The sequence below is a fragment of the Podarcis muralis genome, chromosome 12, assembly GCF_964188315.1.
Source record: "Podarcis muralis chromosome 12, rPodMur119.hap1.1, whole genome shotgun sequence".
NCBI lineage: Eukaryota > Metazoa > Chordata > Lepidosauria > Squamata > Lacertidae > Podarcis > Podarcis muralis.
In genome coordinates, this window is record NC_135666.1 from 50,526,946 (window position 1) to 50,552,278 (window position 25,333).

Genomic DNA, 25,333 nt, shown 5'->3' on the forward strand with positions numbered 1-25,333 from the left:
CAACCTCTGATAAAACCCAAAGTAATCAAATATTTAAGAGAAGAGAAAGCTTTGCATTTTATTTTTTTACGTGAGCTTACAACTTATTATAATGGTGGTTCTAAAAATATTTCCTTCACAAACATTTCAGTGTCTCTGTGAAATCATACAATGGTGCAGCTAAATAATTTATATTTTCTTGGAATTAAAGGAACACAACAAAAGTGAACATGAGGTCCATACTGCTTCCATTAGGAAGTACTGTAGTCTCCTGTATAAGTAAATCATTAATTTAAGCACCTGTTACTGAAACATGTGTACTCACCATATTTGGTTTCAAAGGAAAAAATGGTACTCTTAGAATAGAGTCATTTCACAGCAGCTGTTGCAGACATGGTGAAAACTAACAATACAATGCAGAAGTACTACTTCATTTTAACTACAGCACTCTGGAGCATTGGGAATCCCAATACAGATTTTATTGTTAATATCAAAGCTAGCATGCTGATGCTGTATGTGACAAATGTCTCAGCTTTCTAGTTTATGCAACTTAGCATTTCATCAACTAAACATAATACAACTGTCCTAGCAAGAAAAATAATATAACTCTTGCAGGTTGTATCTTTAGTACACAAAATAATATTTCAAAGTAAATACAATATTAAATTGAACGAGCTATGAAGAATGATCTAAAAATTCTGTTCATAATTCCATCTAAAACACTGCTAGACAAAGAAACACTAAACAAAAGAATATAATAATTACATTGTGCTCAAAATCTCTCTCTTTTTTAAATAAAAACTCAGCCCACTCACTTCTCTTATCCTTAATTAAGCTAGCCTTAAGTTTTGCGAGACCTGATGTAAGTGAAAGAGAGATTTCTGGTGGGTCGACAAAGGCTATATAAAGTTTATGAAGCTCCAACAGCAACTGTGTAGAAGTTGGCAGCAAAAGGAATAGAAAGGTAATGTATGCTGATTTTGATCATAGTGGTGCTGTGGTTCTAAGATTATTAGATGCCACTATGGGTGAACTTGTTTAACAGAGAACTGTCTTATGGAAGGACAGGTACAAGAGATAAAAGGAAGATGAGTTGCTGTGGGCTGTCTTTGGACATGTGATGTTCAGTAGAAAACAGGCTACCTGATGTGTAACAGCAGAACCTAATGTAATATGCATAGACAGTTTAGTGCAGTTCTCTAAAACATTATAGATTTTAACGTCAGAGTTCTTCTTGTGGGGGTCCTTAACTAAATATGTTTTTAAAGTATATACATTATGTGTGTGTGTGAGAAGTAACACTGTTATATTTTTCTTGAACATGCATATTTCATACTTCACTAAGTTAAATTAAAAAGGTAAAGGTACCCCAGACCATTAGGTCCAGTCGCGGACGACTCTGGGGTTGCGCACTCTTCTTGCTCTATAGGCTGAGGGAGCCGGGGTTTGTCCGCAGACAGCTTCCAGGCCATGTGGCCAGCAAGACTAAGCCGCTTCTGGCGAACCAGAGCAGCGCAAGTAAATGCCGTTTACCTTCCCGCTGAAGTGGTACCTATTTATCTACTTGCACTTTGACGTGCTTTCGAACTGCTAGGTGGGCAGGAGCTGGGACTGAACAACGGGAGCTCATCCTGTCGCGTGGATTCGAACCACTGACCTTCTGCTCAGCAAGCCCTAGGCTTAGTGGTTTAGACCACAGCGCCTCCCATGTCCCTTTTTTAAAAAAGTAATATATATCTAATACATATTAAAATAAAAACTGCTAAAATTGTAGGTATTCCATTTTGCATATAGCTTGTTTTTGTATTTGTTTTATGTATGCATGTTCTCCACAACCTGAAACCATTACTTACCAGCAAAGTTCCATAGCTGCACAGAAACTCCTCAGTTACAATTTGGGGACGAAATACCTATGAGATATAGAACGTTGAAAAATAATAAGTACTGGGAAGACATGGTAAATATGCTGTAGCATGCAGTAAAATTGAAAATGACATCTTTGAGTTACAGTTGATTAGTAATAGACAGATAATACAATAGTTGGAGCTTTTCAGTTTAGCAAAAAGGTAAGTAAGGGAAGGGACATGATAAAGATATATAAAAATTATGCATGTTTTAGAGAAAGTGGACAGGGAGAATTTTTCTCTCTCTCTTCTGATGCCAGAATTCAGTATCAACTGAAGCTCAACTGTGGAAGTTTCAGAATAGACAAAATGAGTTATTTCTTCACATACTGCATAGTTCTAAAGGGTTCTCTACCACAAGATGTGGCAAAAAGAGCAACTTAAATGGCTTTAAAATGGAATAAGGGAAATTTGTTGAGGATAAGGGTAAATTTGGCTACTTGTTAATTATGGCTATATGAACGTTCAGGAGGAGAGGTAGCACCTCACTAAACACCAGTTGCTACTGCATTCATGTCCGGCTTGATGGCTTCCCATAGGTACCTGGCTGGCTGCTGTTGGAAACAGGATTGTTTGATTAGATTGTTCTGATCCAATGGGGATTTTCTTATGTTTTTTATGTATGACAAGCATGAATTAATCACATTAGAATGTGACAGAGATGGAAGGAGCAACTTGACATAACGGTGTTAGGGCTTAGATAAGGGCTTCAATGTTACAACATGAAGCTGACTGTCTCCTTCCCTATCTTCATCCAAAACAGTGGTGGAGCATATGGGGTGCGGAGGGCGGCCTCCAGTGTGCAACAGTTCAGGGTAGGAGAGGGGTGGGGAAGCTGCTGCCAACTCCCCTCCTAATCTCTGCAGCTGGGTCAGAAGTGAGCTAGCGCCACATCTGACACCGCCGGAAGCAAAGTGTACCGCGGCTGAGGGTGGGTGGCAATGCTGCCACAGACTTGCCTGTTCCCCTGCTTATTCTGGTGTGGAGCCAGGCTCCGATGAAGGAGCCTGCTGTGGGGATGCCTATTTGCACCCCCTCTCAAAATTGTGCCTGGGGCCACGGTACCCACCACGCTATGCCTCTGATACAAAATACTACATACTGTGAGATTTCCAATACGGTGCTACCTTGGTTTACAACCATAATCCATTCCGTAGGTCTGGTTGTAAACCAAAACAGGTTGTAAACCAAGGCGCACTTTTGCCAATGTGGCCTGCTCCCCCCCCCCAAATTGGTTGTAATCGGAAAAAAGGGGACACGCAAGTGGAAAACGCAAGAATTACCAACGGTGGAAGAATGGCAGATGAAGATGATGGATTTCTCAGAGCTAGCCGACCTAACTGGAAGAGTCCGCGACCAGAAGGAGGAGGAGTATCAGGAACAATGGACTAAATTTAATGACTATTTAGTTAAATATGTCAAGTTAAATTAATTGGAAACAGCTTGCAGATACTTAATCATCTTAGGATTTTATATAAGTTAAGTGATGAATTAAGAGGTTTAATTTCAAAATGAAAAGATCTAAGGATGTTAATGTTCAGGTTAAACTTGATAAGAACTGTGATTTGGAAAACCGTTAAAAGGATATGCATTGAAATTCAACCAAGGGGAAGCGAGGAAGTCACTTAACAATGTTAATAAGTGTAATTTTTAATAAGGTTATGATTTATGTTTGTTTGTTTTATGTGCTTGTTTGTTTATAATTTTGTGAAAACCAATAAAAAAAAAGGGGGGGGGGTTTGAGGGACACACACTTCCGGGTTTGACGCGGTTGTAATCCAAAACGGTTGTAATCCAAAGCAGTTGCAAACCAAGGTACCACTGTAGAGGGGTGCCAGGAGCAATGGCAGGTAGAAACATGGTGTGTTCTCTTTACTGCCCTCTGCTTTCATTTTATTAAAGCAATGTTTTAAATGAATTCTGTGAAGTTTGAGAAGGCTGTCTCTCCCACTCTTCCACCCATCACCCTCTTTCAGAGCACTGCACCTGTCCACCTCTTGAATCAACTGGTACTTTATACTACTCCTGGGCTCCGTTTGGAGCAGACACTTTCCCACCCAAATGTAACACTGAGGGAGAGAGTTAAAAAGGCTTGTGTCCTGCCAGATCACTGCATGCCTTATGGGGCAAATGTCTTGCACATTTTCTCCCTTCTGCCCAATACTCAGATAGCTCACTTCCACACTAACAGAAATGCAACAGGAAGAGAATGGGGGTGGGGGTGGGGAGTTGGGAGCAGAATGTGCTGCTCTCTACGTCACTGTACAGACTGGTGAGACCCTGGTCTTCATGTGCTCCACTCATACTTGATGTAGAACTGGAGAGGGCTGGCAGCAGGGGTGCAGGTTGGAGAAACAAGCCACAAAAGCATAATATGCTTCACTTGAATTAGCAGAATAAAATGAAAGTGCAAGAACTCTGTAACAAAACTCACTGGCATCAATTAATGCCAATCTACAACAAGGCAACATTATGGACTATAACCAATAAAGTGGAAAACGCAAACAACCCAGAAACCAGTAACAGTCTTCATTTTCTGTTCTTTAACAAATTATACCTGGGATGTCACAAGATGAAGTACCACAGGCATCATCGGAAGGCAGCCTTTCAGCTGCTTAGCTTGAATTGTTGATGGATGTTTACGTCCTGATACATTTGCTAAAGCAGAAAGAATGTCACCTACAAAGCACAAATTGCATGATATTAGCAAGTCTGTGGTCCTTTGCAGTTACTGAGAATAAGCTTCACTTAACAGTTAGACTTTCTTCCGAGAAAGTCTGGGCTGGTACAAACTGAACTCCTGTGGTGTCAGATACTGTGATTGCAATGGAGCACGAGCGTCCTGCGGTCTGCCATTTGGCTGGGGCTATTATGAAGTAAGAGGAGCACCTTCATGCCCTATTTATAATTATATCTATTTATAATTATTATCTGCTAACTGAAAGGGAAAGCTGTAAGGTATAACTCCCTTCTGCAATGGATAACGTTTTTTACAGAGTAGCATTGTTCCAGTTATGTAATAACCTCCAAATATATTCATTAATAAATCATATCGGTGTCTGAATTTTTAATACAGTACAAGTTGATTGTAGAAGGTCCCAGCTAAAATTGAATTTTTCAGGTTTTCAGTATTTTAACCTTGTATGCAATGCTCCACTACTGGTGCTCTAAATAAAGAAACAGGCTTACTTTAGTGCTACCTAATTATCTTATGACCAGAAGTAGAGGCCGACCCACTAGGGCTACTGGGGCATGGCCCTCCCAAGGAAAATGTCAAGCATCCTCCAAAATCTCAAAGCCCCGTAGTTTTTTCCTGTTGCACAAACCTTTCATACTTCTACTTGAACTCAGAGATGTTCTGCAAACATTTCTGTCAACCTATTGTTCTCTGACCAATCAAGTATTTACAGAACTCAGATATACTATTGGATTAGGATCAGCTACGGCAAAGAGATCACTCTCGTGTGTCTCTAAGCAGAAAAACCGTATGACTGACTAGACTGTCTGAAATTCAGCACCATTATGAAGGCGTCAACTCCATCTGTTATGAGGTTAACCAGCAACCTCAGTATTGACCTAGTGGGGCTGCCTTGAAGGGTAGTTAGAGCAGACACAGAGCTGTTTCCTAAATTGCCCATTCCTCAAAATACATTCTTTGCTGCTAGCCAGAAGAAGGGCATGGTTGCTAATTTGAGCAGCTCAGTTTTTTAAAAAAAATTATATTGATTAAGAGAGTGCAATGGTGGAGTATCTGTTTTTTGCTTAATCATTTGCAGTTATTTATCCCCCGATAACTGCTCACTAAGGTAAAGGTAAAGGTACCCCTGCCCGTACGGGCCAGTCTTGACAGACTCTGGGGTTGTGCGCCCATCTCACTCAAGAGGCCGGGGGCCAGCGCTGTCCGGAGACACTTCCGGGTCACGTGGCCAGCGTGACAAAGCTGTATCTGGCGAGCCAGCGCAGCACACGGAACGCCGTTTACCTTCCCGCTGGTAAGCGGTCCCTATTTATCTACTTGCACCTGAAGGTGCTTTCGAACTGCTAGGTTGGCAGGCGCTGGGACCGAGCGACGGGAGCGCACCCCGCCGCGGGGATTCGAACCGCTGACCTTTCGATCGGCAAGCCCTAGGCGCTGAGGCTTTTACCCACAGCGCCACCCGCGTCCCAACTGCTCACTAGATAAGCCCAATAACCTCCTAACACCCGTACCAGGTCTAGTGGGCACCAGCCACCACTGATGCTGTGTGTGTATCTCAGTATTAGACTCAGGCTAAAAGTTGATCAACCCCTAAGACACCAAATAGGCAAAATAGACAATGCCCTTTGGCCACACCTCTTAGAACCCAGGTGGGCAGAGTTGCTACTCAACATGCAGACAGATACTCCAACAGGAATAGGTGACTCAACCAGTCTCTCACAAGTAATATTGTTTAAATTACAGAAAATAGTTTTCTTAGGTAGAATCCAATAGTTCAATCCTGGCACAGCAACACAGTGTTGGCAAAAGGTCTCAGGGCCAAATGATATTTCATCAAGTAGGTAATTTGGCCCTGCATGTCTGCTTTTCTTTTCAAAACAGCAGCTGGCAGGACAGTTAAAAATATAAAATCACAAAAGTGCATAACACAGTTACAAACAAAGCAATACCCCACTGCTGAGGAGGGGGAGGACCATGTGTGCCATCTTGAAAAAATAAAAATGGAATAAATAAGACAGCAGGATTGGGACTGCATGTCCAAGACGGCTAATTGAACCCTCATTCAAAAATCCTGATGAAAATCATTATAACACCTGTCAAGCTGACACAGGAAGGAATCTGTCATTGATGGGTGATCTCTTTTTTATTTTTCCCTGGGGAATGGTATAGTCCTGACAATATTTCTGTGGGTTCTGTCTTCTGTCAAGGAGTTCTGTTGAGCCAGAAAGCAGTTAAGTCATGCTGGCCACACGACCTGGAAAGCTGTCTGTGGACAAACGCCAGCTCCCTCGGCCTGAAAGCAAGATGAGCACCGTAACCCCATAGTCGCCTTTGACTGGACTTAACCGTCCAGCGGTCCTTTTACCCCTACCATGACAAAACAGCTATTAATTTAACAAGAAAAAACAGACATGCAAGGGAGAATAATATATTTAACATGAAGTGTAGTTGGACTCTCAGTGCTGGCACAAGGTAACCTGTAAGTTTCCAGTGATATCCATCACCAGACTCAGCATCAAACTGCAGCCACTACCTTTCCTATGCTGGAGCCACAGAACAACTCCTATGCCTCACTGGTGAAAGACTAATGGAATACAAGATACCTTTCTGACACCACTGCACTGATTTCTGTTGGGTCCCTGCTAAATGAGGACATGCCTGAGAATTCTCTGAAATTACATGCCATGAAGTAGCAAAACTCATAGTTTGTACTGCTAAAGCTCAGACAAAAAGGAGGTTAAGCAGTTTTTATTAAGCATTGTTATAGCTTACATGATTTAGGTTTGAAAAATGTACATCTGAAATGTTTTTCTACTTTTTAAAAATAAGTACTTTAATATATGTGGTTTACAGCTACATCTGCTGGAAGAGACTGAAATTTCAATATTGTTTACATGCAAATCGTCCTCTCAAATCTACAAATAACTAGATCGGCAATTGAACACTTTTTAATTTAGTTTTATTTGCCAATTTGATTATTTTGGACATTAAAGGGCCTTCTTGGTAGTGACGCCCACCCTGTGGAACGCCCTCCCGTCAGATGTCAAGGAAATAAACAACTACCTGACTTTTGGAAAGCATCTGAAGGCAGCCCTGCTTAGGGAAGTTTTTAATGTTTAATGTTTTAACATGTTCTTAATATTCTATTGGAAGCCACCCAGAGTGACTGGGTAAATCATCATAATCATCATCATTATTATAAAGGGTTAACTAAATATTATTCACAAAACAGAGGGGCCACTAGGGGCGCATCGGAAGATGGCTGACAATAACATCTCTCCGACCCACACGAGGTAATTAGGAGGCTGTGATGGGAGTAAATAGCCTCCCTACCCCCCCAAGGTTGGGGGGGGGGGCTGCCCTTGCCTGCTGTGCCCTACACCACCCCCAAATTTGTGGGGATGGGGGCACTAGGCAGAAAGCCCTCCTGTGGATCTCGGCGCTCCTGGTCGCTGTCTCTGATCCGCGCCTCTAGCTGAAATAACTTCAAAAGAAACAATTAGGAGGAAGCGAATGCACATATTTCAAGGAAGGAGGGGGAGTAAAGACTGCTAACTGAAGAGATCTCTGATAAACAAGACGGGTCGTCGGAACAAGAATAAATCATGAGAAGATCACCAAGGCTCGGTATGGCAAAGGGACTGGATGGGGGAGGGGGAAAAAACTTTCATTTCTTTCCTCTATGTGATTAACCAAGAATCCCCCCCCCCCCCAAGTCAGAAATGCCGTTTTAATGACTTAAGCTGTGGATTTATGACTGTGTGGAGATTATTTTCTAACCAAAGCATGTTTCAAGAAGATTGTGGAAAGCATAAGAGCTTTGGAATGACGCAGTTAAAAATACCGTCGCCATGTTGGCAAGTTCTGTCGGAGGACTTAAGTCTGGGAGGAGGAACAAAGCTGCTTTTATATTGTGGGTGAGACTCCTCAGAGGGACTTAAGAGCGACAGATTTGAGAGATTAATGATGGAAAGAGCGATGTTATTTATGAAAGTGATGATATATGGAAACCATCTTGATATGAGGATTGGACGAACAGAAAAATTCACACAGGATTATAATTGGTGTTTATCTGCTTAAGGAGATAATCAGAAGAGATCACAAATAAAAAAATAAAAAAATATACGAACAAGATGAGATGTGGAAACAGCAAGATAAGACTGGATAGAATTATGAACATTATTTGGACTGATTTGGATATTAACGCAGTAGCAAGAAGATGATTGGAATCCCCCTTCGGAACTTGAAATATGGGTCCCCTCAACAAAAATTTAAAATTTGGCTTTGTAATTCGGAATTTATGTGATGTGATTTGATTGGTCGGCTAATAAAAATTATTTTTTTAAAAAAATAAATATTATTCACAAAACACGTGTAAGAAAGCCCCATTTTTTCTTAAGGAAATGATGGGAGAAGCATGTTTGTTTCTTATCTTTGCCATTAAAACTGAATATAAATTAACAAAATGTTTGTATCCTCACGTATACAAGAAGATATCTTGGCACTGTAATATTGTTTTCAAGTTCTCGAACTTAAACCTCTTAAACCTGCTGTTGCCCTATATATTCAGCAAGAATTCAAAACGCATTTCTTAATTATGACATTATGCCTCACTTAATTTCTCTAGCACTTGCTTTCTTGCATGAAATCCTTGTATATCAAGTAATGCTAAGATAATCTTGTAGCGCTCCAGCAAGTGGCAGCTTTTGGGCTCTCAAATGTCAGTGGTGCCCTGTGCAATGCTAAAATTCAGTGCCCATCGCCTTCTGTGCTCTGTTCTACATCACTGTTGTGGTGCCCTTTGTGATGCTGGCAAAACTGCCTCTGCTCCAGCAGACTGGTGATGGTTCAGTCATGGAATAATAATAATAATAATAATAATAATAATAATAATAATAAGAAGAAGAAGAAGTAGTAGTAGTAGTAGTAGTAGTAGTAGTAGTAGTATACCCCATCCATCTGGCTGGGTTTCCCCAACCACTCTGGGCAGCTCCCAACAGAGTATTAAAAACACAGTAAGACATAAGAAACACTAAACACGGCTGCCTTCAGATGTCTTCTAAAAGTCAGATAGTTGTTTATTTCCTTGAAATCTGATGGGAGGGCGTTCCACAGGGCGGGCACCACTACCAAGAAGGCCCTCTGCCTGGTTCCTTATAACCTCACTTCTCGCAGGGAGGGATCCGTCAGAAGGCCCTTGGAGCTGGATTTCAGTGTCTGGGCTGAGCGATGGGGGTGGAGATGCTCCTTCAGGTATACTGGGCTGAGGCCGTTTAGGGCTTTAAAGGTCAGCACCAACACTTTGAATTGTCCTCGGAAACATACTGGGAGCCAATGTAGGTCTTTCAGGACCAGTGTTATATGGTCTTGGCAGCCACTCCCAGTCACCAGTCTAGCTGCCAAATTCTGGATTAATTGTAGTTTCCGGGTCACCTTCAAAGGAAGATGCTGGGAACCATGGATGTTGAAGCTGATGTTTTAGTTCCACTCTAAATGTGGGCGTGGAGGGAGCGGCCACAGTGGTGGAAGCTCCCCAGGAAACTGTAGCGCCTACTACCCTCTCTCCACCATTTCCAATTATAATGGTGGAATGCAACCCAGCAAATTCATTCCTATTACCACAGGACCACAACTGTAGCCCTCTAATACTTCTCCCATTACAGCATGTTATATTTCCTACTGTAACTCATGCCATTACTGCTTTTGGAATGTCAGCGTCTTGAGGCAAGAACTGTGTTTGCTTTTGTCATTAATCCTCTACAGTGCTTCACAAGAAAAGAGCAAAAGGGACCTCTACCTCCTTTTATAGCGAGGCAGCAGAATTTACCTAGAATTTGTGGCAGCTCCTGCACAATGTGATAGATGAGAAGATCCAGGCATTTTGACAGGTATTCATTGCTGCTTTGCTGCTCTTTTCCTGGCATGGCCTTTCTGCTGTCTCTTTCAATGTACATCACCAATCTACACACAGAGAAATTCATCTTATATAACAAAACAATGATACTTCTCTCAAAAGAGCGCTACAAGAATTTCCATAAGGCAGCATACCCGCTTCTGGAGCCCTCCAGATGTTTTGGCCATGTTGGCTGAAGCTGATGGGAATTGCTACCCAAAACATCTAGAGGGCAGTGGGGTGGTGAAGGCTGCCATGAGAGTGGGTACAGGATTGCAGCATGGCATATAAGCTCTTAAAATCTATTCTACATAAGTGAACCTTCATTGCATGTAATTGTATTAACTTGTTTTCACATTTTATTTTAGATTGAAGAGGAATAAAAGTCCTGCTTTAACAAGTTAATTTATAATTTCTTCATTCCACAGAAAGTAATACTAAATCTTACAAGCTTTAATTGGGTGAGTAATCCCTTAGCATCTAAAAAAAACCTCCACTGTGGTTGCTATTCATTCAGGAAGAGAATCACTTCAATAGACCCTTAGGCAATGGTGAAACAGAATGCATAGCAAAGAGAATATATATTTTAAATTTTACTGTTTTTTTGAATGCTTCACATTTGAAAATGCTTTGGCTATACGTATGATGACTCACACATCTAAAAAGCCAACAGTAGCTCAAAAGAAGTAAGCAAGCCTGATAATAGCACCAAACCTTAGTTTGGTGTTATATCTGAACCAACCTTAATACAGATGCAGGGATCTAAAACTGATTGCACAGTCTTTGAAACGATTTACTGATTTTAACATTTTAAACAACTTCTTCTAGACTTTATTTCTAATGAAGTTTAAGCACTGCAAGTAGGAAGAAAGCAAAAAGTCCATCAAGCTAATTATCATCAGTCACTGAGAAGTTATGGTTTAAGCAAAAGCAGGATGGAGAAAAATTAGAAGCTAGTAACCAGCTAGGGGACGCGGGTGGCGCTGTGGGTAAAAGCCTCAGTGCCTAGGGCTTGCCGATCAAAAGGTCGGCGGTTGAAATCCCCGCGGCGGGGTGTGCTCCCGTTGCTCGGTCCCAGCGCCTGCCAACCTAGCAGTTCGAAAGCACCCCCGGGTGCAAGTAGATAAATAGGGACCGCTTATTAGCGGGAAGGTAAACGGCGTTTCCGTGTGCGGCTCTGGCTCGCCAGAGCAGCGATGTCACGCTGGCCATGTGACCCGGAAGTGTCTCCGGACAGCGCTGGCCCCCGGCCTCTTGAGTGAGATGGGCGCACAACCCTAGAGTCTGGCAAGACTGGCCCGTACGGGCAGGGGTACCTTTACCTTTACTTTTTAACCAGCTAAGGCAGGCAACTATATAGTTAAAAGGACAAAGAAAAGAAGCAACAGAAAGTATGTTCAAAGTGGCTTGCATGGCGGGGTGGAGCTGCAACAATAGCCTCCAGAGAGCAGCACTGCTGCCACTGGTGGAAGAAGAGGGGGGGGAGGGGGGAGCGCACTGCCCCCGGCCCCAAGATCCTGGTGGGGTGCCATCGCCTCTCTCCAGCAGCACTGGGCACCACGCCCCTGCGGACAGTGCGCCACGCCCTGGGATGTGCACCAGCCACCCCCCTGTCTGCTCTCTGCCCCCAGTGCTGGAGCATGAAGCTCCACCACTGACTGCTGCCACTTACTAGCAAGGGGAGAGGCAAGGCAGTGATGAGGTTAGGCTGTATGGGCACAACTGCACCGAATTGGGTCTCCTGTTGCTGCCTCACAACCCTAACACCATGGCTACCTTGTCCCTACCAGTAAGCAGCAGTGACGGTGCTGCCGGGAGATTCAATATTGCAACTCCCCCTGCCTAGATCAGTAAGCTGCCAGTAACTGTATTAAGTTTTCCATTGTCAAATATCAGGTAGTGAGATTCAAAATGAGCTTCCGATTTTCTTGGGCCATGCAAGAGCCGTATCAACACTTCACAGCTCAATTTCTGACTTGCTCAGAGTAGCTTGGCAGTCTTTCCCATGTCTATAAAGGTTTCTCCTTTGTTCTGATCAATCAGAGGCTGCTCACTCGGTACTAGTGATTTCATAGTTCTGCCTTGTTGATAGAAACGTGATACAATTCCCAGAGTAAAATTTTAACTGCACACACCTTTCGGTCCAATAATAGCTTAGAGCATCACTTTACCTCGCTTGGCAGCTCAGAAGAAGCATCTCTTTATTATTAATCAAAACTTGTAACAAGACTAGAAAAGCCTTTGCTCGAATGGAGGCAGAAGGACTTTCAAACATTCGAATAACTGTAGTCACAAGGTCCTGGATGGAAAGTTGGGGGGGGGGGGGGAGAGAAACACAGTTTCAATGAGAATACATATAACTTCACTCTTCCCCTCTCCCTATCATTTTAAATTAAAACAGTGCATTACTAATGATATTTTTTCACAAGTCAAAACTACAGAAAGAAATTATGAGATAAAAGTTATGATGTTTGTTAGCCAGTATCAGTTTACCATCATTTTGGGGGGTGGGGTGGGGCTCAAGTATGGTCATTCAGTCTCCTTCATGGTATCTGCAGATGCCTGCCCTGCCGTGGTCCACCTTATAGACATCACCAGTTTTAGTCCGCACAACCCACAGGTAGGAGGCTATGATTTCCCTTCAAATTGTTTTCCACACTTCTTTTTGTGACATCACAAACTGTAATGCAAACACTTTCCATGAAATTGTGTCTTTCATGGAAACTGCATACACAATCTTCTGAAAACTAACAGATAACATCAAATTCCTCTTCTACTAAACACAATGTAGTGAATAGACACAAGGGTGAACACAGCAAATGAATGCACAAATTAAAAGGTGCAATTCCAGCGTCAAAATTAAGGGCAGTTTAGCAGACCAAGTTGGCAACTCTTTAGTTTATAGAACTGAAGATATTGATTTTTTGCAAATGTGATGTAAGATAAAAAAAACTTTATTGGCAGTGTTTCAGATTATAAAGGGATGAATTACTTTTTTTGAGATAAATTTCTGTTTTCTAAATTGTATTTTTCAAAATTCACATCCCCAAAGATCCCGTAAGCAAACAATAGTGATAAAGCGAAGAAAATCCTTAGCTATCCCATGTGACTTTGCATTGTTAGGCTGGAGGTATGCCTTTATACAGAAATATGAAAAGATGTATAGTCACTGTGTGGCATACTATGTAGGCTGGCAGATAAATTAAACAGCAGGCCACAGACTTGTCATTCTCTTTAATGTAACACAGAGGTCATTGGAACTCTCAAACTATAACATACAGAAGCAATACAGGAGGAAAAGGGGCTGGTAATTATATCAATAAATCTGTTGTTTAAAAAATATAATTGGGTGGAATTTTAATACGTTCTACAAATGACTTTTTGCAGTCTGAACTATAGGTAGCAATTCCAAAGCACAGGAAGAGACTTGGTCTCTTGCCTCCAATTCGTAATACACTAAACTAGATGTTCTATAATGACTCTGAAGGGATTTATTTAATTAAATTTCTAAAATTATAGCCTCCCATGGAAGCGGGGGTGGGGACAGGCAAAAGCTGACTTTTCATTTTCCTTCTGTCCACATCAGCACACAGATCCCTCTCCCCACTGATGATTCAAGAATTGGGAGATCCTGATGAATGGCCTGAGGGTTTTTTTCAGGGACTGGCTGGACGAGGAAGAGTGGTGGCAGCCAGTAGTCCAGGAGGTACGTGAGGTGGAAGGGGACTTTGAACCAGGTTCAGACTGGTGGGACAGGGAGGAATTAATAGAGAGTGAGAGTGAAGGGGAGAGGTTTGAGGCAGCCACAGGTGCTGATAAAGGAGCAGGGGCTGGGTCTCCTGCTCTGCAACACAGTCCTGATTCAGGAAAGAAGGGTCGAGAAAAGGCGAGAACAATTAAGAAAAGCTGAGACACAGTGAAAAAATGCAAGGAGGGAGGTATAAATAAGGGAGGGAGAGGATGGAACTTTAGCTTCTGCAACTGACGTGCTTATCTGATGGATGTGCTGTGTGCTGACTCCTTGATTACTGAGCAATAAAGTTAATTACTGCAAGCACTGTGCCTGGTTCTGCTTACAGTGTCGGACAACAGATGGAGGGGCTTTTCTGGCAGCCAGACAGGTTCACTGTGAAAAACTGGGTAGAAGGACCTTCAAAGGTAAGAATGTGGCATGTCTGTGCCATGCAGTTTCTGCATGTGAAACAAACATGGTCAGAGAAAGTAATGTGTGGGATGTATGGAATCAGACAGACCAAGCATAGAAACAGGAAGCCTGAGTGAATCATGCCCTCCTTCCTGTCACCTGACTAGCTGAAGACCCAACAATTGTGTCCAAACAAACCTCAAAGTATATTTTATGATCTGCATATTAACAATGTATACAAAGCAGAAAGAAAATTATGGCTATTATTCAGATTTCCTGCCCCCCACCAAACTACAAAGTGGTAGATTTCAAATAAATATATACTAATTATGCCAAGGATATGCCGTGGTCTTTTGCATTGGAAACTTCTATTATCTCAGTATGCAATTACCCTGAAATCTCTTGTACTCCATTACTCCTGAGATCTTTAAAATAGTGAGATTTTTAAATGCTATAAATAAGAGTATAAGTATAGTTTCCCTAAAATTTTTAAATTCCCCCCCAAACCACCCACTTTAGGCCAAAGTTTGTATGAAGAGTAAGCTATTTTATTATTGAAGAACTATAATAAAGGCCTAAAATAAATATTTTCTAAAATAAAAAAAAACAAAGCTACAAAAAAACCCATTTACCAACATCTAATCAAATAATTACAGAGATTACAACCATTTACATGGACTGATAGCTGTGGTTTTTTTGTATGGTTAAGAAGAAGAGTCCAGTTTACTAAAAAGTTTTTTCTGCGTATTTCACTTACAAATTGGCCTAAGGTCCTTTAAGGATAGCATAATCGCAATACGACGTTAGTTGCAATTGTTGCACTCATTTTTTTTCCTTTTAGGTGTCTGGGAAGGACCATGCTGAAGTAGTTGTCTTCATACATTTCTCATTGGTTTTTTCCTGGTGGCCATTATCTATAGGCATACTACAGCTCATTGAATTTATTGAATTTCAGCAGCAATTCAAGTATAGATTAGTTCTACCTCTTGGGACTTGGCAAAGAAATCATGTCAACTTCTGTGCCTCATTATTTTATATTCAGCTTATTTCAGTTATTATTCCTTCTATTAGTGAAGTTCAGGGTGTATGCTGATATTTATGTAGGTAGAACATTAGCACCAGGCTTGGGGAAAGTATGAGAAGAAGAAGCGGACACGGAGAAATGGATCCAAACTACAAGAAAGAAGATTCCACCTAAACATTAGGAAGAACTTCCTGACAGTAAGAGCTGTTCGACAGTGGAATTTGCTGCCAAGGAGTGTGGTGGAGTCTCCTTCTTTGGAGGTCTTTAAGCAGAGGCTTGACAACCATATGTCAGGAGTGCTCTGATGGTGTTTCCTGCTTGGCAGGGGGTTGGACTCGATGGCCCTTGTGGTCTATTCCAACTCTATGATTCTATGTTATTTAAGAAAGGAAAGGAAAGGAAAGGAGAAGGTGAGGTCCCAACAGCAAAACTGGAAAAAAAAGTCTGCATATGCAGGTATTTATTTGTGCAGAAAGCTGAAGGGGTAAGCAGTATGGAAAAAAGCCCAACAATGTCCTCTAGAGCTCAGGACATGGCCAATTGTACCCTCTTCCTAGCAAACCCTTCTTAGCAAACTGATTTGCAGAATCCATAAGCCATCAATCCTCTGGGAAGAGCTGCTGAAAATCTTATGAATAGCAGCGAAAGGCACTTTCTTCTGGAGGCAAAAGCAGTGAAGAGGCTGATGCCAAGAAACAAAAGGGGGGATGGGGTGACAGGATTGGAGCCAATATGGGAGCTTAGAGAAAGAGGAAGGAAGCTACATGTTAGAGGCAACCACAAGGTATGCATGCAGACGTATGCAAGTCCGAAAAATTTAGTCTCTCAAAGGGAGAAAACCGCTCCCAAAACAGTTAAGTGGGAAGTGAGCAAACTTTAGAAAAGCCTAGGAAGTTCTTTTAATGTCTCAATCATAAAAACAGTCTAAGAATAGCAAAGTGAGTGCTGCTGGAGGCTCACAAGTGGAAAATACATATGGCTGGAACTTTGCTTCTCTTTCTAGGCAGGCATGCAGACCAACACAGCGGTGCACAGCAATATCACACAAGCAGCATTTCAATAACCTTAGTAAGATGACAATGGCAGCTAACATGCAGTCCTTTAAACCTGGCCATACTAGTTAAGGTTTCACTAGGCTTCCCTGGACTTCTCTAGAGAAAGAGGAAATCCCTGTCAATTTCACCAGTGCTTTCTTTTTTACGTTACTGAGAATTCCTTCTACACTGGAACAGAACTATACAAACACAAACGCAACACAACTGAATGAATCGTGATACCACTGCAAATTGTGTGGAGGGGAAATCATACAATGGCTAAGATAGACCTCCCTGAATACAGTGGTGCCCCGCAAGACAGAAAACCCGCTAGACGAAAGGGTTTTCCGTTTTGGAGGTGCTTCGCAAAACGAATTTCCTATGGGCTTGCTTCGCAAGACGAAAATGTCTTGTGAGTTCCTGCAGGTTTTTTCCCCTCCCCCCCCCTTTTCCCCAAGCCACTAAGCCGCTTATCAGCTGATCCACTAAGCCGCTTATCAGCTGATCCGCTAAGCCGCTTAACAGCTGATCCGCTAAGCCGCTTATCAGCTGATCCGCTAAGCCGCTTAACAGCTGATCCGCTAAGCCGCTAATCAGCTGATCCGCTAAGCCACTTAACAGCTGATCCGCTAAGCCGCTAATCTGCTAAGCCGCTTATCAGCTATTCCGCTAATTGGCTTGCTTCGCAAGACGAAAAAACCGCAAGACGAAGAGACTCGCGGAACGGATTCTTTTCGTCTTGTGAGGCACCACTGTAAATCTGTTTTTTTAACCAACCACAGCAATTTTCCTCTGATGAGAACACCTTTCTTGTTGCTCTCCAATAATGGGTTTCTGAAACCACATACCTGCCTGTCTGCTTATGAGACTGACTACAAGGTAGTCAGTCCTTAGCTGAGTCCTGAGCACAGTTCCTTAGCTGTGGTAGCCCCCCTTCATATCTAATAATATCAGATGCAGGAAAACTTCTTTTGTTTTTATTCTCTCTCATAATTTATTTGCTTCCACAGAGAAACATTCCCAAGGGTGGTGAAAAACAGCAGTATACCCCACGTATCACTAGGCATCTAGGGCAGGGAGGAGGCAAGCAAAACACACCTCTCTTACAGTGGTGCCCCGCAAGACGAATGCCTCGCAAGACGGAAAACCCGCTAGACGAAAGGGTTTTCCATTTTGGAGGCGCTTCGCAAGACGAATTTCCCTATGGGCTTGCTTCGCAAGACGAAAATGTCTTGCGAGTCTTGCCATTTTTCCCCCGCTCCCCCCCTTTTTCTAAGTCGCTAAGCCGCTAATAGCATTTTAGCAGCTCAGCCGCTAAGCCTTTAATAGCCGCTAAACCGCTAATAGCGCTAATCCTCTTAGCCGCTAATGGGGTTGCTTCGCAAGACGAAAAAACCGCTAGACGAAGAGAATCGCAGAACGGATTCTTTTCGTCTTGCGAGGCACCACTGTACTTTGTTTTGACCCCTGCTGTTTATGTTTGCAGTGCTACTATTTTATGATTTTTTGTTTTTCTTGTATGAAAATTTTTTGAAGATCACTTTAATGGAAAGGTCACTTACGCCTGTTTATTTAAAACTAAAATATGAACTGGCTAGTGTAAAATTTATAGACGGTTTATAGAGATGTCTTTAAAATCTAGTACAGCACACAGTAACAGTCAATAAAAAAAGTTTATGAAAAATATTTGTAACACAAGAAAACGTTTAAACAAACCTTTTCCTGAACCAGCCTTTGCAAATGGATTCCACATGACAACATAGCGGAGAACATAGTCATCATGTGCTGTTGAACTTTGCATATTCCAGTTGCAAGTGAATGTATCACTGCTGGTAATCCCACCTTTTCAATCACACTCTGGAAAACACTAGGTGAGTGACGAGTAATTTTGCACAACGCCTGTATAAAACAAAAAACTCTGTTGAATGTTTTCAGTTTAACAAATGTAAATACATACTTTGTAGCAATATTTTTTCTTTTAATTAAATTTATAGGCTAATTTATAGTCTTAAGAACCCTCAAAGCAGCTCCGAGGTTTCAGTAGTGAAACAACACTGTTTCCTAACTTGGCATTTTGCGTTCTTCAAAAATCTATGTTTAATTTTAACATGTTGAACAGTGTATTGAAATACAAAACACATCATTGTTTAACTTGTCGGTTTGCATTTCTTAGTACAGAAAGTACTGATCTGATGTGTAGAGGTCTTTCCTATTCTAATTCATTCAAGAGGTTTCTGGAAGCTTCACTGTATGAAAGAAGCTTCATGATTGTTTGGGTTATACCTTCAGAGAAGCTGAGTGTACAGCTGGCTCGATCTGGTTCTCTTATCTCTTCCAATTAAGGTCATGCTGACTATAAATATAGGCCAGAAGGAGCCTGGGTTTTACTTTCTCTTTCTATCTCTCTTCCTTCTGGTGTGGTGTTCCATACATAGGATGCTTAGTGCTAAGGTTTAGACTTATTGTAAAAACAAAAAAAATTCCTTCCAGTAGCACCTTAAAGACCCTATCTGTAACTGGACTTATTGTAAGTTATTGTAAGTGCTGCAACTGGAATTTTATGGACTGTGCCAATCCTGAATGTATTGGATTTGTGACCATTATGCTCATTTGCCTTCAGTAGCAAGTAAAGCTCTGCTGGATGAAGTACAATTGCCTCTAGTCTTTTTGAGGGGAACTGTGCTATCTGTTTAAGTTTTTTCCTCTTCCGGCGCTGGCACAACCTGTCTTCTATTTCTTTGACGATGGCAGTTCCTGACATTGAGAGGCAGCCTGTCACCAGAGCTGCCTTCTGTTCCTCTTCATCCTATAGCGCCAGAAACCCAGGTTTAAAAGAAATCAGGCTGGATATAATTAAGCCTTGTTCCAGCAAAGCAATGGGAACAGTCTCCTTCCTTTAACTACTTAAGCATCCCTTAGTTGTTTATATCTGTTACTTGACCTGTGTTGCTTGTACCTTTCCTTTAAATAAGGTTCCATATTGGTAAGGTAAAAGATAAAGGACCCCTGGACAGTTACCGTATTTATCACCCTATAGGACACACTTTCCCCCCCTCCAAAAATGAAGGGGAAATGTGTGTGCGTCCTATGGGGCGAATGCAGACTTTTGCTGAAGCCTGGAGAGCAAGAGGGGTCGGTGCGCACCGACCCCTCTCGCTCTCCAGGCTTCAGGAAGCTATCCGCAAGCCGTGGGAGAGCTGCGTGACTTCGCGCAGCTCTCTCATGGCTTGCGGAGTGCTGCCTGCACCCAGAAGCCTTGGGTGCGCTGAGCTCAGCGCCCCCCCAGGCTTCGCGCAGCTCTCTCACGGCTTGCGGATAGCAGCCTGTTCTGGGGGCTGGGAAGCTTGGGCTTCCCCCGCCCCAACCCTGGGGGGGAAATAATTTTTTTTCTTTATTCCCCCCCCCCCAAAAAAAACTAGGTGCGCCCTATGGGCCGTGCACCCTATGGGACAAAAAATACGGTAAGTCCAGTCAAAGGCGACCTAGGGGGTTGTGGTGCTCATCTCGCTTTCAGGACAAGGGAGCTGGCGATTGTTCACAGACAGCTTTCTGGGTCATGTGGCCAGCAGAAATAAACCACTTCTGGTGCAACGGGACCCCGTGATGGAAACCAGAGTGCACGGACACGCTGTTTGCCTTCCCGTCGCAGCAGTACCTATTTATCTACTTGCACTGGCATGCTTTCGAACTGCTAGGTTGGCAGAAGATGGGGCACTGTGGTCTAAACCACTGAGCCTCTTGGGCTTGCCGATTGGAAGGTCGGCGGTTCGAATCCCCGCAACGGAGCGAGCTCCTGTTGCTCTTCCATATTGGACACAGACATACAGTATGCCTATTCAAGAAAATCTTGTTGTATGGTAAAACAGAGGCCGCTGTAAAATGCTTTGGTGGCTCCCAGTCAGAACTGAGAGGGTTGGTAGAGGAGTTCCATCTGAAATCTTGGCAACATTGTTTGGGATCCTATTTTAAAGGATCCTATTTGTATGAAACTGTATTTCTTTTGGAAATTTAGTGAAGTTCAACAGTAACAATAATAATAAGAATTAAAAAATAGTAAGCCACAGACCATTTCTACATTAATATTTTGCATAAGGCCACCCACTTGGATCTACTGACAGCTCCTCAACTCAACTGCACATATGTACATGTAGAATATTATTATATTTTTAGTGAGCTGACAAACCATGAGCTTCCCTTCAAGACTGAATTAGCCCACATTTCAGTAGCTTTATGCTTGCATAGGGGTAGCTATTAAAAAGATTTAAAGGATTATAGGTTCAAACGGATTTTGACTAACAAGGGCAAACATATGCTACTTATTTAGAGGCAAATCATAACAATCCATCTTGTAATAATGATTCTAAAATTTAATAGAATAATTTTGGATTTTGACACTAGCAAGATGATGAAAGATTCAGTCTTGTTAGAAGGTATGTCTGTGACACATACCTGAGGCAGGTTACACTGCAAAGCAAACAGAAAATGTTGTGACATAGTTCTGGACTATCAACCATGACAGATAAGACTGCAGAGGGCAGTGATATTTGCTATTCAACCCACAGGCTACATACCTAGTACTTCTGGCATAAAGACTTTCCTAAATACATTTTTATTATTGATTTAAGAAATAATAACACCACCAGCATGATTCTTTTAATATAAACATTGCTCTAAGAAAACACAGTGTCTACTTTCTCCAAGTAAACTTGCCAAAGCTATCAGGGGAAACTTCTCAAAATACTACATAAAAATGTCATAACTTAATTTAAATTTTTTTGGGGGGGGGGGATAGAAAACTACAATGCAAGCCCTATGGGAAAACAGTATTATACAAAAACACTGTAGCCTAAATGCAGAAAATGGCATTAGTTTATAAGGAGGTTTCAAATCAGCATACAGCATATTCAGTTTGACCTGAAAAAGTGGTACCTTAACTTTTCTTATTGCATTAAAAACAAGGATAATTCCAGTGATAATTCCCCTAATTTTCTGTTCAAATACAATTAAAATGAGATTTTCAACTTTGTAATTCTAAAATGCATATTGAAAACAAGGTTTTTATTTAGCTACCCAGATGCAATAAAGTAAATGGGGAAACATCAAAAGTAACTCATTTTTACTTTTAGCATATTATTTTGAAAAAGGGTAGAAAATAAAACCTCAAATTTGGACTCCATTTTGGTTGCTATTTACAATAAGCCATGCCAAAGAAACAGCATGAACAAAAATGCACCATTTTTGAGAAGAGAACCTAGAAGGACCTTAAGATGTTTATTACACAGCTGATGCTTCAACAAATGATGGAGCAGTTCTTCACCACTGTCCTGCAAAGTTCAGTAGGGAACATTCCCTTTTACCTGTTGTTCCATATATATGACATTTGTCTGAAAACACAGGTCTATTAAAAATGAGTACCCTACCTCTGTGCAGGTGTGCAGGCTATTTTTCAAAATAATGTTGCTTAATGCAGGAGAACAAAGGTGAAAGCTGAGGATTTCTAATCATATCAAAATGATTTTGCAGTTCTGTATCTTGAACTCTACTTCTAAACTGTACTTTAGCTTCTGATAGGTTAAGAAATCTTTGCTATAAAAGCAAGGAATCAAATATATTATAAAGAATATAGACTGAAGAGCTTGATGAACAGAACCAGGATTATGCTATTTACATTAACGAAGTTCTACTTTCCTACAAACTAATTTTAATCAATAAGTTAACCATTTCATCTCAGGGGGCTGGGGGGGGGGGAGGAAAAAGGACAATCAGATCTTAGATCTTTTAAGTTGAGCAGGAGTAGTTCCTGGGAAATCAAGTAAAGACCTCAGCAAAAGTGTGACTTTGATTTAAAATAAAAACAACAATTACACAGAATCACAGACTTGTAGAAGTGGAAGGGACCAATGAGGGTCATCTAGTCCAACCCCCTGCAAAGCAGGAATTCATTTTGAAATTAGGAATAGTTGAGCAAAAAGCCAAATGCCAAGACAATAGTAATATGCCCTACTATGTATATTTCAACCATAAGGAAGATGAGAGACAGCTTGGAAGAATTTTTTTTTGGTTGAGTCAACTAAATAACCACCCATTTTCTTCAAAATGAGTATGAGTTGCATCCAAAGGTAGTTTTGCCTTAGTATAAAGAATATATTTCCAACCTATCCTAGTTTAAAAAATGAGAAGAAATGAAGCATAAAAATTAGGAATGATGTACACCTTTATTTTTAAAAAACAAAATCTGCTTACCGAAACAGCAGTTATTCTCAAAGAATCTATGGTTGAATGCGTAAAAAGATACCACAATATTGGTCCAATTTCTCCAGTAATAAATCCCTGAGCATAGGAAGAGAAGGTGGAGCATACATTTTCAACAATCTTTGCTGCCATATGGTTTACAACTCGTTCTTCCTAGAAAGAGAGAATTTTTAAAAAAATTAGCTCTCACTAAGTAAAAATTAAATTCAAACTATAGCAACTGCTGATTGAGACAGGGAAGGACTGCATGTAGGAAATCCCTAGGGCGTGATTTTCCACACCTCTGGATAATAATTTATTTCTATTTTTCCCATAAGGGCAGATTCAAACCGCTTTGCTTCACATGTTATTTCTACAGTAAAATGACTCCCACTTATCAACGGTTAATGACGCATCAACTCTAGTTTACTACACCAGTTCCTAACAAAGAAGTCCACATTTCAACAAGATGGAATGGATTATCCTAAAACAAGTGGGTAAAGCAGACATTTTAGCATTGCTTTGCCATACAACAATCCTAGGATTATTTTGTCATTTCTTTGCCTCATAGACTCCAACAAAAAGGACACAAATGGATGAAGGAAGACCACATCTCTTTGGCACTGGAGTCTTAGAGCTATTCGTGGGAAAGCAGAAGGAGGAAGATATATTTTTAATTAAATAAATTATTTTATAAACCTGCTTCCCCCTTTTAGTTTTGTTCTGACTGTATTTATTTTAACTATATGACACAGCACTACAAATTGCTGTGATCCATTCCCAGTATGACTGTATTGCTGAGAAACAATAACCACCAATAAAAATGGGGGGGGGGAGGGGGAGTGAGAAAGAGAAAGTGTTTAATATTATGAATCTTTATTTAAAGTGTAATTATTAAATCACTTGGGGTTCTAATTTTGCTTTAATTCAGCACAAATTAAAACTACTTTCAAAACAGATCAAAACCAAAGTAAAAAATTAAACAGATAGCAATTGTTACTATAAGTAATATATCTCCAGCAACATAAGGCAGTAACTTAGGTTATGTACAGTCAAATGTATTCCTTAAGGTTCTCTTTAGTTTGCATATGGCAGCCAATGACAAAATGAAGCATGCCCTGGACCAGATAACCATAGCATCTTGGCTGGAAAAGGGTCATGGATTGTCACTGCGTTTCATGAACTCAATGAGGCTGTCAGACTAATTCAATTTGCTGCCACCTGAGATAGGCTCTCTTAAGCCCCTCTGGGATCTATTATCAAACAGTGTATACGCAGGAAGATTGTGCCATTTTCTGCTTAATTAGCTTCTGGAAAAGAAGACTGACCTAAACTAATATTTGGTCTCTTATACTGAAGGGTTCATTTTGTCATAACAAGAGCATATAAGCTACCCTGCTTGACAAAAATGAATCTGTAAGACATGTTTATATAGCTTTCCTCAAACCTTTAGTCTGTCCTGTATAGTTCATAAACACCGACTAAATAGAATGTTCAACATACTTTTTAATCAGATTCTAGTTAATACTAATAATCAAATTCAGGAGATATTAGACACCTATTAGTTAAGCAGAAGTTAAAATGTTTAAAATAATCACATATTTTACCTTTAGCTATAGAGCCCTGGGAAAAATCAGACCACCTGCTTCTCATGATAGCTAAGAAATTAAAATGCTGTAGGGAATGGCATGGCACCACCTAATTGTTCACAACAACGGACAAATATGTCATCCTGAAAGCTGAAGTTAGGAGAAGGGAAGCAACAGTCTGTTCATCCTGCCAGCAGTCCAGCTCCAACCATCATGGCATTCTAAACTCAGGTCCGACATTGGCAGTGGGCATAGTCAGGGAGGAGGAGGACAGGTGGGCAGTGGTAGTGGCAGCACCTTCACTTCTTCCACATCATTGCCAGACTGCCCTCCATAGGAAAAGAAGGGGAAAAAACCAATGGACCAGACATAACTCCATCTTGCCCTCTCTGACAGTGACCAGACAGATACAGTGGTATCTCGGGTTAAAAACTTAATTCGTTCTGGAGGTCTGTTCTTAACCTGAAACTATTCTTAACCTGAAGCACCACTTTAGCTAATGGGGCCTCCTGCTGCCGCTGCGCCACCGCTGCACGATTTCTGTTCTCATCCTGAAGCAAAGTTCTTAACCCGAGGTACTATTTCTGGGTTAGCAGAGTCTGTAACCTGAAGCGTATGTAACCCGAGGTACCACTGTACTTCCAGAGAAGTTCCAGTTGCAAGATGGCACCATCATTTTGTACAGTTCACTTCCAAAGCCACTTACACTAGTAGTCATCACCACACCTTGTATTCCATATCTTAATTGTGTGTTGTGTGAAAGAACATATTTTTGTCTCTTCTGAATCTATTGTCAATCAGTTTCATTGAACGCCCTGACTAGAGGAAGGAAATGTT

At 41.3% G+C, this 25,333-nt stretch overlaps 1 protein-coding gene across 9 annotated transcripts in view; it reads right to left on the bottom strand.

Moving 5' to 3' along the window:
• Positions 1–25,333, bottom strand: part of ULK4 (unc-51 like kinase 4) — a 166,765-nt gene that overhangs the window by 110,835 nt on the left and 30,597 nt on the right. For all 9 annotated transcript variants that reach the window (XR_003709203.2, XM_028751072.2, XM_077916423.1 and 6 more), the window contains 6 exons: positions 22,920–23,081; positions 18,393–18,575; positions 12,646–12,773; positions 10,409–10,542; positions 4,441–4,562; positions 1,833–1,889 (listed from right to left, as the gene is read on the bottom strand). Coding sequence is in view for 8 of the 9 variants with exons in the window: in XM_028751072.2 (XP_028606905.2) it covers positions 1,833–1,889; positions 4,441–4,562; positions 10,409–10,542; positions 12,646–12,773; positions 18,393–18,575; positions 22,920–23,081 (786 nt within the window). In the remaining variant the exon portion in view is untranslated. The remainder of the gene's footprint in view (positions 1–1,832; positions 1,890–4,440; positions 4,563–10,408; positions 10,543–12,645; positions 12,774–18,392; positions 18,576–22,919; positions 23,082–25,333) is intronic.